The 14,097-nt window shown below is 38.3% G+C and overlaps 1 protein-coding gene across 3 annotated transcripts in view; it reads left to right on the forward strand.

Annotated features, from left to right (window-relative positions):
* STX17 (syntaxin 17) overlaps positions 1–12,166 on the forward strand; it is a 77,046-nt gene extending 64,880 nt beyond the window's left edge. For 2 of the 3 annotated variants that reach the window (XM_017949693.3, XM_017949694.3), the window contains 2 exons: positions 516–7,805; positions 10,198–12,166. In XM_017949693.3, the coding sequence (XP_017805182.3) occupies positions 516–755 (240 nt within the window). In that variant the 3' untranslated portion in view covers positions 756–7,805; positions 10,198–12,166. The remainder of the gene's footprint in view (positions 1–515; positions 7,806–10,197) is intronic. The other variant, XM_031654356.1, reaches the window with a different exon arrangement.
* The last annotated feature ends 1,931 nt before the right edge of the window (positions 12,167–14,097 follow it).

Genomic DNA, 14,097 nt, shown 5'->3' on the forward strand with positions numbered 1-14,097 from the left:
GGAATTTCTTCAAAGAGAGAATAAACTGTAGCCCTGCTATAAGGTATTTGGTGTTACCAGGAAATATTTGCAGAGGGTGAAAGTGTAAGTATGTGACAGCACACGTGGAGTGGGACCATCTATTTTCCATAGGATGTTGCTTTTAACCCCAGGCACACAGCACAGAATAATCTCTGTGCAACATAAAAGCTTTGGGGGAAATCTGTGGCTGCCGAAACAGTTTAAATAAGCCAGCTAGCTAGTTAGTGAATTGATTGTTTTGCAAGTAAAATCAATTTGTAGCAGTCCACTCTTTGTAGCTCTACTCTCTAAGTTCTGAGATCTGGAGCAATTGCTGTACCTGTGGAATACTTTCTTTTCCCCCCTACAAGTACAGTCTCGAAGGTTAATTATGTACCAAGAGTTAAAGAGGCATTGCCAGGAGTAATGAGAGGAAAACGCACATCACCACAGGCAGATATTCTCAACTCAATTTCTAAATTGAATTTTTTTTTTTTTTTTTTTTTTTTATACAGGCTGCAAAATACAAGCTGGCAGCTCTGCCTGTGGCAGGTGCACTGATCGGAGGAATGGTAGGGGGTCCTATTGGCCTCCTTGCAGGCTTCAAAGTGGCAGGAATTGCAGCTGCACTTGGTGGTGGGGTGTTGGGCTTCACAGGTGGAAAATTGATACAAAGAAAGAAACAGAAAATGATGGAGAAGCTCACTTCCAGCTGTCCAGATCTTCCCAGCCAAACTGACAAGAAATGCAGTTAAAAACCAAACTTCAGGATTATTGGTGCCAACATGTGTATCCTAATGAGGATCTTTGCTGCTGTTGGACCCTCCGTCACCTTTTGGAACACAAGTATATCAAGATAGTGGCTACTGATGTTCAAGTGGGATTGAAGTGTGATAAGTGGATATATTTTGTTGTTTGCTGGGGTGTTCATGGAGATGTTAGAGATTGAGGCCCTGGGCTGAGGGTGTATAATGTATGTCAGCTAAGTTTGAAGACTGCCAAGGAACAGATTTTCTCCCTGGAAATGTGAAAACTGAACCTCTAACTCTGATAAGGACTTGAGATGTGTAGAAACGTTGGGTTATGGAAGACTAGTTTCTTCCATAACCCTGAATTGGAGACCTTAAGACTAAGTGTAGATTATTGAGGTTTGTTAGCAAGGAAAAGAATAAGAGTTCAGAAGCCTTTGTTACCGGATAGGGAAATCAGGGCCTAGTGAGGAGCACAGGTGGACTGCATAATGGAGTCCATTGGCGAACCCTATTGCAGTTTGGTCCAACTATATTTTCTGGTGAAGGAAATTAATGATGTAAGAAAATGAAAGAGGCTCAACTTCTCTTCCCAAAATCTTCTGGCTTCTGAACTCTTCCTCTGCCTCTCTTTAAATAAATAACACAATTTCAAATGGTAGGAGACTTATTAAGCCAGTCACCAAGCTTGGTCTGTCAGCCTGTCTCCTAACACCTCAAAGATCTTGTGCCCTGTGCCGCCCCTCCTTTGTAATTATGAAAAAGTTCTTTGGTTTTTGGGGTGAATTCTACCCATGTATAATGAGGAATTCTCTCATAACCTTTTTTGTCTTGTCTGTCATCTCTGTTCATCCCTTCCTATAACCTCTAGGTAAAAAGAAAAGAAAAAAAGAAATTTCCAGATATTTTCAACATTGTTAGAGTTTGGGCTAAAATGAGGAAGGAGAAAAAACCACCAAGAACATTTCCTGGGGCATGCTCCACTTTTGAGGGGTGATATATCTGCCAGAGAGGGGGTATCTGACCCAGTCTTCTTTTCAGCTGATCTCTGGGGGGAGCTGAGAACTCGCTTGCTACCTCATTTCTGTTACTACCGTCCTTTTCCCCAGACTTTTTATCTCCTATGCATCCCTTTGCTTTCTATTGCTGCTGTTTCTTCCCCAAAATGGTGTACCCGTGCTTACCTTTCTCACATTCTGGACAATGATGAACAAAGACCCATGCAAGACTCAGACCCAGGGAAGGGTGTGGTGCTAATCTCAACACCTGACATTCACAGCAAGCATGGTCCAGCCCAACCACGTGTCTATCTCAAACTGTAGAAAGGCTTTAAATTTGGAAAAAAAGAATTTAAGATTATGGGCAGCTTCCCTCTGTTCCCCAATTCATTTAAAATAGGAGGGAATAACCTTTTGCCTTACTTACTCTTTTTTCTGAGCACAGGAATGGGCACCTGCACCCCAGGTGGTGTGAGCTGTCTCTCTGCCAGGAGTTAAGGTTCATCAGGGGATTGGACGGTTTATCACTGCTTTCTTTCTGAGTTTACTTTTAGTAACTTTTATTGATGGCTACCTTTCATGTCCTTGTCTAAAGAGACTTTCTCTTTCATACTTCTTGAATCTCATCAATGAATTCCAGTGAAACAGCGCCATTTCTTAGTATCATTAAATAACTAGAAAGTAGCAAGTATTGCTCTCTGCTGCTTTATATCATTAACATATTAATAATACCAAGAAGGAAATATTTGAATAAGTATCAGATTCTGATCCAGTATCTGATACTGGACACCTGTGAGGCTGGGATAATTACTTTTGAACTACATCTCTTCTCTAGTTTCTGGACCTTGCTCTGTCCCTTTAACACAGGGTGATCAAACCTGAATGAGGATCAGAACTCACCCAGGCACTTACTAAAGCAAGATTCCTAAACCTCTGTTCCAGGGGTAATTCTGACATCACCAGTCCAGCATAGTCAGCTGAAATTATAAATCTAAGATACAGCTACATCAAGATTCAGCTGTGTCATTTAATTCTGAAACTCCCAGTATTCTACCCTTCTTCATCACTGCATATTACCCCACTCTTCCCCACCAAGTGGGCTATCCTTTCAGCCCACCAACTTAGTGGCAGCACTAGGGATTCATTATAAGGTAAGCCTGGTTTACATAAGGACCTGAAGGAGAAAGGAAGCCTGTATTTGAAGCTTACACTTTGTGTTGGTATCTCTCAATTTTACTGAGCCAGTGTGGAACACCACTGTATGTATTCATATAAGCCTTTGACTTTTACTGCTCATCAGGATTGGAATATTACTCTAGCGGTCTTCACATATAGGCAAGTTATAGTACTTTTAAAAAGTATCTCATTTCCCTATAATGGAACCTAATAGCCAACTTTTTCATAGAAATTGCTAGAAGAGTTTGATCAACTATGAACGATAGTGTTTATAAGCATAAAATAGTCAGTATGGCGCAGAAACCAATCTTAAAATTGAATTTAATGTTGTATCAGATTAAATATCTTCTCCAATTCATGTCTTATTTTTACTACAACAAGTTAGAAAGTGGGAACACTTTGATTAAAGTCTTAAAATTTGTGGGCCCTCATTTGGATAAAGGCAGCAATCCTAAGGACTTTTTTTTTTTTTTAACCTGAGAATTTCTCTGTAGAGCAGAGATTTTCAAACCTTTTGGCTGTAGCCCACAGTAAAAAACGCATTTATATCAAACGTTAGAATATGCCTAATGAACATTATGTACCATTCTGATGCTTTTTATATTTTCAGTTTTTAAAATATGCCAGTTGCAACCCACTAAATTGATATCTACCAATGGGTTGCAACCTTTAGCTTGAAAAAAACACTCTCACAGAGGAACTGGAATTTCTTGAATATCTTCTGTTTGCCAGGCACTTCACCAGGCATTTTACAAGTAAGGAAACTGGGCCTCAGAGAAAATAATTTGCAGAGGTTTACTCAACTACAAAGGGGTGAAGCCAGGAATGTTAACTAGGTCTGTTGAGCTATAAAAACTGTTTTATGTCTCTCATACTATACTGCCTCTATACAAAATTGAGATGGGGGTCGGGGCAGGGGCTCATGCCTGCAGTCCCAGCACTTTGGGAGGCAGAGGCCAGAGGATCACTTGAGCCCAGGAGTTTGAGACCAGCCTGGACAACATAGTGAGACTCTGCATGAAAAAAATTAAAAATTAGCTGGGTGTGGCATAGCACACACCTGTGGTCCCAGCTACATGGGAAGCTGAAGTAGGAGGATCACTTGAACTCAGGAGCAGCCTTGGTGACAGAACAAGACCCTGTCTCAAAAAAAAAAAAAAAAAAAAAAAAAAAATTGGGTCGTCCATTCTGCTTTACCAAACAGGCTTTGCAATGACACTTTCCATTCATTTGCATCTTTTTAAAAAACTTCTGATTCCTCACCGAGTGTCCAGCAGCCTCAAAGTTTTTAATGGTAGCTGATGCAGACATACACAGTGTTCAATTTGGCCCTTAAACTATAAAATCAAGAGTATTTCAATCCATCCACCTGCCTACAAGTTTTCTTAATGTTTACTGGTTATAACCATTGTTTAAACAGTGCTTTTTATGTAATTTAAAAATAAACTTTAATGCTTTTTAAAACAAATTTATCATAATTCATAGATCAAATGATTATCCTTTAAAATGATACCCTTGGGAAATCATGTACTTACTGTAGTGACGCTAGTATTAATATTACTTAGACTAATTTTGAAACTGTTCTTTCAGAATTGCCTCCAAAGACATTTTGCAGACCATCCCAGAAAGGAGGGTATGATGGTGCTGTGTAGAACTGGCCAGAGTTCCTGGAGGATTCTGAGGTTATACTGAAACTCAGTGCTGTACAGGGAGAATTCCATGAGTCCAAAAACCTTTTGTGGGCTGCCTGCCTCCTGCCCTCCCTTAAGTGCTCTAAGATTTTTGTACAGGAGTAAGAATCAAATACTGGTAACATCAATCACAAGAAGTTGAGGAAACCTGTAATATAACTATATAATATAGAACCTTTTTCTTTCATTAAAGTGCAGAAACCAAACCATGCTTTGTGTTAACCTTAAATATGAAAGGTGTTTCTCAGGGTCCCCTTTGTCCTTCCTTGCTGCCACATGAAATCTTACAAGGAAAGATGAAGAAAAGCCTGGGGGGAAAGTTCTCCTGGGAAATGAGGTGTTTTCTTGTTATAAAGTAGAATGTGGCTGTGGTTCACAAGTACTTAACGAATGTTAGATAATGTTCTTAAGTAATCAGAGGCCTAATAAAAGGTAGGGGAGTTTCTCTTCTAGCCTAAATTAATATTAAAAGTTTGGGGGCATTTTTTGTTTTTAAATTAATACTTTGTTGTTTTTAACAGGTGCTTCTCACAATTTACATTCATTAATTTGATGCCCTTTTACAAAGAAACTTCTTAGGTATTATAAACAATCAATGTAAAGGATCCACATGGTATGTATCCACATTGCTACTCTCATATAGAAATGGGAGATAAGAAATATATCTGTGCAATATTAAATTGAAAAAAAAACCATAAAAGGTGTCAAAGGCAAATGATTTGTTCCAGATCACAAAACTAGTTGGCACAAGAGACAGGATTATAACCAGGGTCTAAGAAAAAAAATCCTGAAGGTAATTTCACTGAGTGTTATGCCATATCAAGTTACCCGCTAAGGCTCGAGGTCTTTCAGACTAGCTTTAACATTCCAAATCAGGCAGTAGCTACAATGGAAAGATAATTGGATGGGGAATCCTGAGATCAGAGTCCTAGTTTGGCTTTGTCTCTTGTAGCAACATTTTTTAAAATCAGGGGCAGCTGTCTTCTCCTATCCCAGCCATGAATCTTCCAACTTTAGTGGTCACCAACTTGACTCCATTCCTTACATCAAGCCTTGTCCTGTCAATTCTCCCTTAAATGTTTGTTGCATCTATTTCTAAATATATCCATGGCCATCACTCTAGTAAAAGACTATTACCTCACACCCTACACTTGATCTTCCCCCAACTTTAAGTGGCTCCGTTCCTCATATCACTGCCACAAGAATTAACAACCATGCCCATCTTTCATTTTTCTGCTGAAAGATTTTCAGTGGCTCCCATTGAATACCAAATAAAGTTTGAATCCCTTAGATTGGCATTCACAGCCTTCTATGTTCTGGCCCCAGCTTTATCTCTTGAAACTCATTACTCACCATCTGACAATGCCACTAAATATCCACAAGAGTGATTTCAAGGTTTTTCTATGGTGAAGGTTCAAACTGGTAATAAACCATGTTTACATTTTTCTGGTCTAAAATAATTTCTATATTACTTTATAATAGTCAGCTGAGGTTTGTTTAAGCTCTTGGACAAGCCTAAAACTTGTATCTTGAAGAAAATATTTTTTTCCACCCAAAGAAATTGCATTCAATTTCTTAACCTTCAAAACAATGTCAGTGTTGTCACCTGTGCATTTGATAGCTAAAGCACAAGTATTCTTCAGGAGCATAAATACTCCAGCCTTGAATGAATACTCCAGCCATTGTCCAGCTCCTGTGAAAAACTTAATATTTGAGAAAGACATTCAACGGTGTGTGTTTTCTATACACTTCACAAGTAGTTGAGATTTTCTTGTATTAAGGTTAATCACTAAAAAGATGTTTACTTGGGTTTCATTATCTAAACCCCCTAAAGATGTTTTCCATTTTATTGTTAAACACTTGGTGTTAGCAAGGGTCAGCACAAGAAAAGGCCCAATGGCAAGAAGTTCTGCAAATTCTGTAAAGCTTACTGAATTCATTTGTCATTTAAAATGTTGCTGAGTGGTGCTCGAATAAGGAAACATGCAATAAATTTACTTACTTAACCAACATTTAACTGAAGGCCTGTTGTGTGTTGAGTGCTGGGGCCATACATAGAAAAATACTAGACCTATAGACTCTACCCTTGTAAACCATTCAGGCTAATGAATTCAGATACCTAAAGCAAGTAAATCCCAGTAAAACATGGTAAGTGCCCTAAGAGAGGAATGAGCAAAGTAATACGAGGGCACACAGAGTGGAGGGACCAAACTCTGTTTGGAAAAGAAGGGGCAGGCTTTGTGGAACATGCGGTATTTGAGAGTACCTAAAGAAGAATATGCCTGATTGAAGACGGAGTTATGGACGAAGGGCTCAAAACATAACATGGTGGGCTCACAGAAAACTAAGAAAACTAAGAAATTAAACACACCTGAGTGATGAAGCTGGTTGGATGGAAATAGACTAAGATGTTATCTATTTAAAATTTAATACTTCTTTGTTCATAGGAATTGATATATTGCTTTGTGTCAGATAAGACTATTACTCCTCTGAGTTCCTCATTTTGCCTTCTTGCCAGGGAAGTTAGTATTAAACTTCACATTTGGTGGAGTTTTTGGTATATTTGGCATATTTGCCTTTCCCACAGGTTGTGCTTTCTTCCCTCTCTGCTTAAGAGATCATCTGCTTAACACGGAATGCCCTCTTTGTTCCTAATAGTCATTCCATATTTACTGAAAACCCACTGAGAAAACAGTCATGAAACTTACTTCTTAGTGTCCAAGTCCTTCACAATCGTTTTCCATCTCTACATGAATATTTCTTGACCACTGCAATTCAATGGCTCCAGTTTTCACTTACGGTTAATTCTGCAATGTTCTCGAACTTCAGAGGGGTAAAATTCTTTCACTGGTGGTGGTGTGATCTCCCCAACTAGACTAATTTGCTTTCAGGGCAGGGATCATATCATCTTCTTTGAGTACTTCTTGCCATGAAATAGAGTGATGAGAAGGAAAAAAGAAACTACATTCCTGTTAGTGATTGTTAGATGATGAGTGATGAGGTAATAGCATGTGAGTTCTGCTCTCGTTTGGGGACGTGTATTGAAATATGAAATAGCTTTCTAAGACATATCAAATCCTTGCTTAGTACCCACTTTTGTATATTAACAGGAATGAATGAAGCAACAGAAGAAATCCAGACAAAAACTCCAGGACTTGGAAATCATGAATTTAAATTTTCAGAATTTGTAGGTAAAGATATTTCTATCTCTTTTTCCAATTAAAAGTCATGACTTGGAAGAGAGAAGATATAGGACCTGAATCACTGAAGAAATACTGTGAGAAAATTTGGACTGACTTATCTTCCATCCTACCTTAGGATTGCTAGGTCAGAATAGCAGGAATCCAAGAAGTATTGATAGTCTGACAGAGTAGTATTGAAACAGGGTGCAGCAGCAGGAATGTAATGGCCGTGTCAAGCAAGCAGGTATTGGCATTGGGCAAGGGTGGGGCTGAAGAGGTAAGCATTTGACAGGATTTGAACCTGGGTCTCGAATGCTAAGGTTCATGTACTTATTCCAACAAACAGCTGCTCAATTAGCTGATAGGAATGAAAAGAAATCCAGCGGCATTTACTAGTTCTCCATAGTTCCCTTTCTTTCATCTATAGGTTTTACTGTTCATAACAGGTTGCTGCCACTTATCAGGGTACACTGGGGGTCAACAATTCAGGATGTCCTTAAGTCTTCCTCCTTCCTACCTTGACACCTTGCTATCTCACAGGGTGGTTATGAGGATTAAAAGACTAAATTCATGTTCAGTGCCTATAATAGTGCCTGGCTCCTAGTAACTGTGCAAATGTTAGTTGCTGTTACTAATTGTTACCATTTTTTCCCCAAAGTTTAAAGGAAATGCACATTAATTTAAAAAAGGTATCGTGTACCTACAAGAAGTGTTAGGGAGACACCTAAAATGAGTGGAGACTTGAGAAATATACTAAGAATCCTTAAAATGGTTTTTTTTAAAGGCTTTATTAAGAAGACTGTTCAAAGATGACAGATGCCTGGTAGAAAGTGCATCTTTCTCATCTTGATTAAGAATGATATCCAAACATGAAAATATGTAAGATACGGTTAGGAGCAGGGTGATCATACATCCCAGTTTGTCTGGGACAGTCCTGATTTACATCTGTTGTCCTGGTGAAATTATTACTAATGCTCCCTTTTCATCTCAATGTCCTGGTTTGGATGAAAAAAATTACATGGTCACCTTAGTAGTAAGGGCAATGAAAATAAGTGTGTTATCAAAAAACAAAGAGCATCTATATTTAAAAAGAATTTATCATTTCTAGGCCCAGATAAAAAACAAAATCCCAACATTAGTGGGAACGTATACATGCAGGTTAAATTACTACCAGTAATTGTGAAAAACAAGAAAATAGAAAATGTTCCAGAACACTGAGCTTGGACAAAAGGCTAAATTTAAGGGGTAAAAGCTGAATTCCAGAAGCCACACACCAGGAAATTTACCTTTGAATCCTGGAAAATTTCTGAATGGACACTTGTGTTTTAAATCAGAAAGCCATGCTCATTTTGAAGTCAGAATTGATCACTCAGAATTGATGACCTGTTCTATTTTCCTTGCTGTGTGCATAGCCAGGAATGCCATGTTCGATTCCGCTTCCTGGGCAGTAGTCAGGGCAGGAAAACAAGGCGTCAGAATTCTAAGATTGATATAATCCTATGTAGGCAAGTTTATACAGGGCACCAAGACAGTAGGCATGTGGATTCCTCCCTGGTAGCCGTGGCAATAAGTAAAACACATGGGACATGTTGTTATTACCTGAGAAGACTAGAGCTGTGAGGAAAAAACAGGTCAGCAATACCTAATAATACTTTTTATTACAGTAAGATAATAGAATAATGACAGTCTTTATTAATAACAATTCTCCTGGAGAAGGGCCTGATGTGCTTAGGAAAGTATAGCTCTTTCTGAGCAAGAAAACACTTCTAGGAAGGCTCCCAATTCCCAAGGCTGTACACACCTCCATGTTCTCTGCGACTAACTCACATCCTAGCACCTACAACATTCCATTATTTACACATCTATTTGGCTCCTTCACTCAACTTTCAGCTCCTTGATGGCAGGTACAGTCTCCTTACTGTTAGATCTCTAGCCTGGAAACAGTACATAATGCTTGCCGAATGGCAGATGGTGTTTTGAAAACCACAACAGGGCTATTTTGTCAAGTCTTTTGCTCCATGAGGCCAAGATAGGGTCAGGTTTACCTCACAGCAAATGTGGAGTTCAGAAATTTTCTGGCACCTCTGCAGGACTCTGCATTACCCAAGAGGGTATTCAAGTGTCATTCTGATAGTTATGTATCTCTGGCTTGGTGTGCACTGTAAGATTTTAATCTATTCTAGACAAAAACTCTTAGGACCCCAAAGCTGGATTTGGATACAGGATTAAAGGTGACTAGATTCACCTAAACACGTATTTATGATGGACAGAATCATCAGATAGAGATTTGCAGATTAACCAGTAGAGCTCATTCCATTTGTGGTGATGCTTTCTTGTTCTTTATTCATTTGCTCACATACTTATTATTTAATTTGGCTTTTTGTTTTTTTTTTTCCATCAGAGATTTCCCGAGTACCTTCAGTGTCGCAAGTGCTGGGATTACAAAGATAGAGGAGTTCGTGCTTTCAGGGCATTCACACAGTAATAAGAGAGATACATGTACTTCTAACTCTGAATTAGACTGAGTACTCTAAAATCCATAAAGGACTGTGGGACCACAGGGATTGACAAGTGTTATTAGGCACTAAGGATGAATGGGAGGAATTTACTAAGCAGGGTTGGGGGAAGGGAGCATTTTAGAGAAGCAATTTGTAAGCTGCACTGTTCCTCTTCTGGTGACTCTAAAACCTATTGTTTAAGGGCAGGCCAGCCTTTCCCCAATGTGTTCTTCAAGAGGGAAGCTGGATGCTTGCTGCAACGAAAGGCTGGGTTTGAGTGATCACATGGATTCATATAGCTTCCCATTCTGATTTGGTACAATTACCTGGGAAATAACTTTAAATCTGAGAAAGCTAGCAACTGTGGTCATATAGATTCTGAGTAAAGTGTTTACAATATGATGTTATTTATAACAAAGTGAATTAGTAAAAAGTCTCAAATATAGAAATATTTTATAAATATAATTTTATTACTTGGAAATATATACAAAAATTCAAACACAGCTAAAAAACAGTTGCTAAGCAGAGTTCCTATCCAACCTGGTTTAATGAACATAAAGTTATCAGCATAAAACTTGAGTCCTGAAACAACTTACTGTCTTCAGGGTCTTTAAATAATGGGTTTAAAAAGAGGTAACTGTTTTGTTCTTTACACCTATTTAAATCTTTCCCCCAAATACAGAGTACTAACATTTGTTTGGTTCATGAGGTTTTATTTTAGAAAAATAGCTAAAGCTATTAGCTAATTATTTGAAAACTGCAATATGTTTCCCCATTTCCAGTCTTCTGTCACCTTACATTCTCCATAGTTTCTCAAAAATTCCCAATAGTTGTTAACAGAAAGCATTTGCAACCTCCAGTAGCTCTCTAGGATACAGAAGTGCGGATCTAACAATCTTGAAATCATTTAAGGGGGCAATAGTTTTTTATTTTTCATTTTTGCAATTTCATGTCATTTTATTTTGGTCCAGCCATATCTCCTTGTAGGAGAAAAAAAAAATGAGTTATTCTGTTCTTCCTGATTGTCAATTCATTACACTACTTTATCCATTCTTTTTGCTCTCAGGTTTAAAAAAGAAAAAAAAAAAAAAGCCTTCTGGACAACCTTAGCATTTTCTATAAATTTAAGCTTATTGTGAGCTTGAACATTTCAAACATTTTTATATTTCACTCTCCTCTAACTTTTGTCATGCCAGTTTTCCGTTCTTTTGCAAATGATCTTTGACAACCTGGCTTCATCAGAGAGCTCTGAGATGCTTTAGATGCCCATTCTCTATCTTATTGGCTAGGTTCTGTTAACTTAAAAAAAAATAATAATTTGTAGAATGTCATCTAAAAGTTTTCACACTGTGAAGAACTGGAAAAGGTAGCTGGCTAAGAAGCAGAAAGGCCTCCTTTTGGTTTTGGGAGTCAACTGTGATCTTCAGTCTGGTCTTGCATCCTCTCTTCCCAGCTGAGAAGCCTGAGGCCCTGAGTAGATTAAATAAACTGGGGAAGACGTCCACCTGAAATGGTCTGATTCACGGTTCAGAGGGGAACAAGTCTAAATTTGAGACCTGCTTCCACAATATTCTTTCTCAAAGTTGAAAGTGAACATATTTCCCTGCTTGCAATCTGTTGATGGATCTCTGCTGTCTACAATATATACTACAAACCCCTTAGTCTGGTACACAAGGCCCTGTGTGACCAGCTCCCATTTCTTTTTCTAGCTTCTCCAACCCCAAATGCCTTACTAAAAGAACTTTTTTCTCTAATGCATTAGGCTGTTTCACACCTTTGCTCAGATTATTCCCTCTCAGCCAGATCTCTACCTCCTGAGAATACCTGTTCATCTTTTAAAAGCTCAAAATAAAAATAATGTCTTCAAATCTCTGCAATTGAGTGCTCCTTTATGCCCTCATTAACCTTTATTTTCTTCTGTCTTTACATCTATAACACGTTACAGTCATTGTTTACATATCCATCTGCTGACTAGACTGTAAACACCTCTAGGGCAGAAATAATGCTTTATTCAGCTTTGTCAGGTACTCTAGCACCAAAAAACTTGCACTGAATAAATGTCACACTGAAATCTGCTTCCCTGTGACTTCCTCAAATCCTAGTTCAAGCCCTGGGATTCAGATAGACAATGCCAGCCCTTCAAGTATCTAAAGACTGTCCAGTCCCAAGTCTTCTCCAAACAGAACAGCCTTAACATCCATATTTTAAAAACCTTTTTATCCAAGCTGTCCTTTCATGGAGTGCACTTAAGCTTAGTGACTTTTTATAAAATTAGGTAGGCACCACGTCCTAATGAGTGCTGAGCCCCTCAGGGTAAAAAAGTAACCAAGGTCACTTCGCTTCTCATTCATTAACTAAATGCCTGATGGTGACTACTAAGTGTCCAGAAATTCTAGGCACTAGTGATATAGACATTAAATTTAGTTTCCTTGTCCTCAATGGCTTCACAGTCCAGAGAAGACAATGATAGTGGCAGGGCTAGAGCCTAAGCCCAGTATGCATGAATGCTAAATAATACTTCCTCAAATCAACTCCTTTTTTTAACAGCCACTTTATCATCTTACAGAATAGTGAACACGTACTCCTTGAGGCCTTTTTCATAATAACTACTCTTAAGTCAGCTCTCTGCAACCTCACCCCTGAATTGTATCTTTTGTTGATTATTTTTTCAAACCCAGTTACAGGATTACCATATTATTCCAGTTGATTGCATGTGCTGCTTTTGGTCCTGTGTGCTATCTTGTTGAATGTTTGTGAATTTCCATGCTGACCTTCACAGATCTGGTCCATCATCTAACCTGAAGACCATAACTCTAACTTGATTCAACTTACTGGCTAAAAGCAATGAGGATAACAGAACTAAGGCCCAACCTCTAGAAAGGTCCATCCTACTTTCTTATTCACAATCCGGTACAATACACTAAAATATACCCCTTATCACCTTATTAACATTTATTATTTTCAATAAAACTATGGATAAATCATGCATCACTAGGAATTATAAGCTGGTTTTTAAAAATAATAATTAAATATCCATTATAAATATTTTAAAACAATTGGAAGATGTTACATATATTACATACTACATATAATGGCACATGTCAGCCTTTTAAGCTTAAAAATAATCTTTTCCCAAACTGGGATTGATTTATACCCAAGTATAAAATGACCCTTGGCCTATAGCACCAACCCGGGCCCAGAGGAAAAGACAATTTTGAGCCTGTCTGTCCTCTGGCATTGGGCTTCCTGATATGACACTGAGGGTCCTCTCCCTCTGGTTTTATTCCCTGGCAGTATTGAGGCCTGGCACAGGGACCCATCTTACTGTATGCTGCAGGCCTGGGAAATCAGGGAATCTAGAGGGGGTAAGGTCCTCTAACCATTTTACAATGGAAAGAAAAGTTAAATATGTTCCTTATTCTGTGTTTTTAATTTACACAACTATAACAAGACTCTACAAGACAGAAGGAGGTTAAAATTACCGAAATACAATTTCTCTGCTGGTTCTTCTCTTTGGAAATTGAAGTCTCATAATAGGAGTAGCGTTAAAACTCATCTAGTTCTGACTGGTAACCTGTTCCACTGTCACCTCCCTTTCCCAGATTTAGGTATAATTCATTCAAAGTTTTAAATGCCATCCATATGCCACATTTTTAGACAAACACAGAAGCTTAATAATACTTTTCATTTTCTTTTTCTTGGTTCATAAGGACAATTCCTGCCAAATGTTCTGTCTTATGACTCTCCTCCGCTTCAAAGTATGTTTAAGTTACACATTAAGAATCCAAAAAAATACCACTATG

This window comes from Papio anubis, chromosome 13 (assembly GCF_008728515.1).
Source record: "Papio anubis isolate 15944 chromosome 13, Panubis1.0, whole genome shotgun sequence".
NCBI lineage: Eukaryota > Metazoa > Chordata > Mammalia > Primates > Cercopithecidae > Papio > Papio anubis.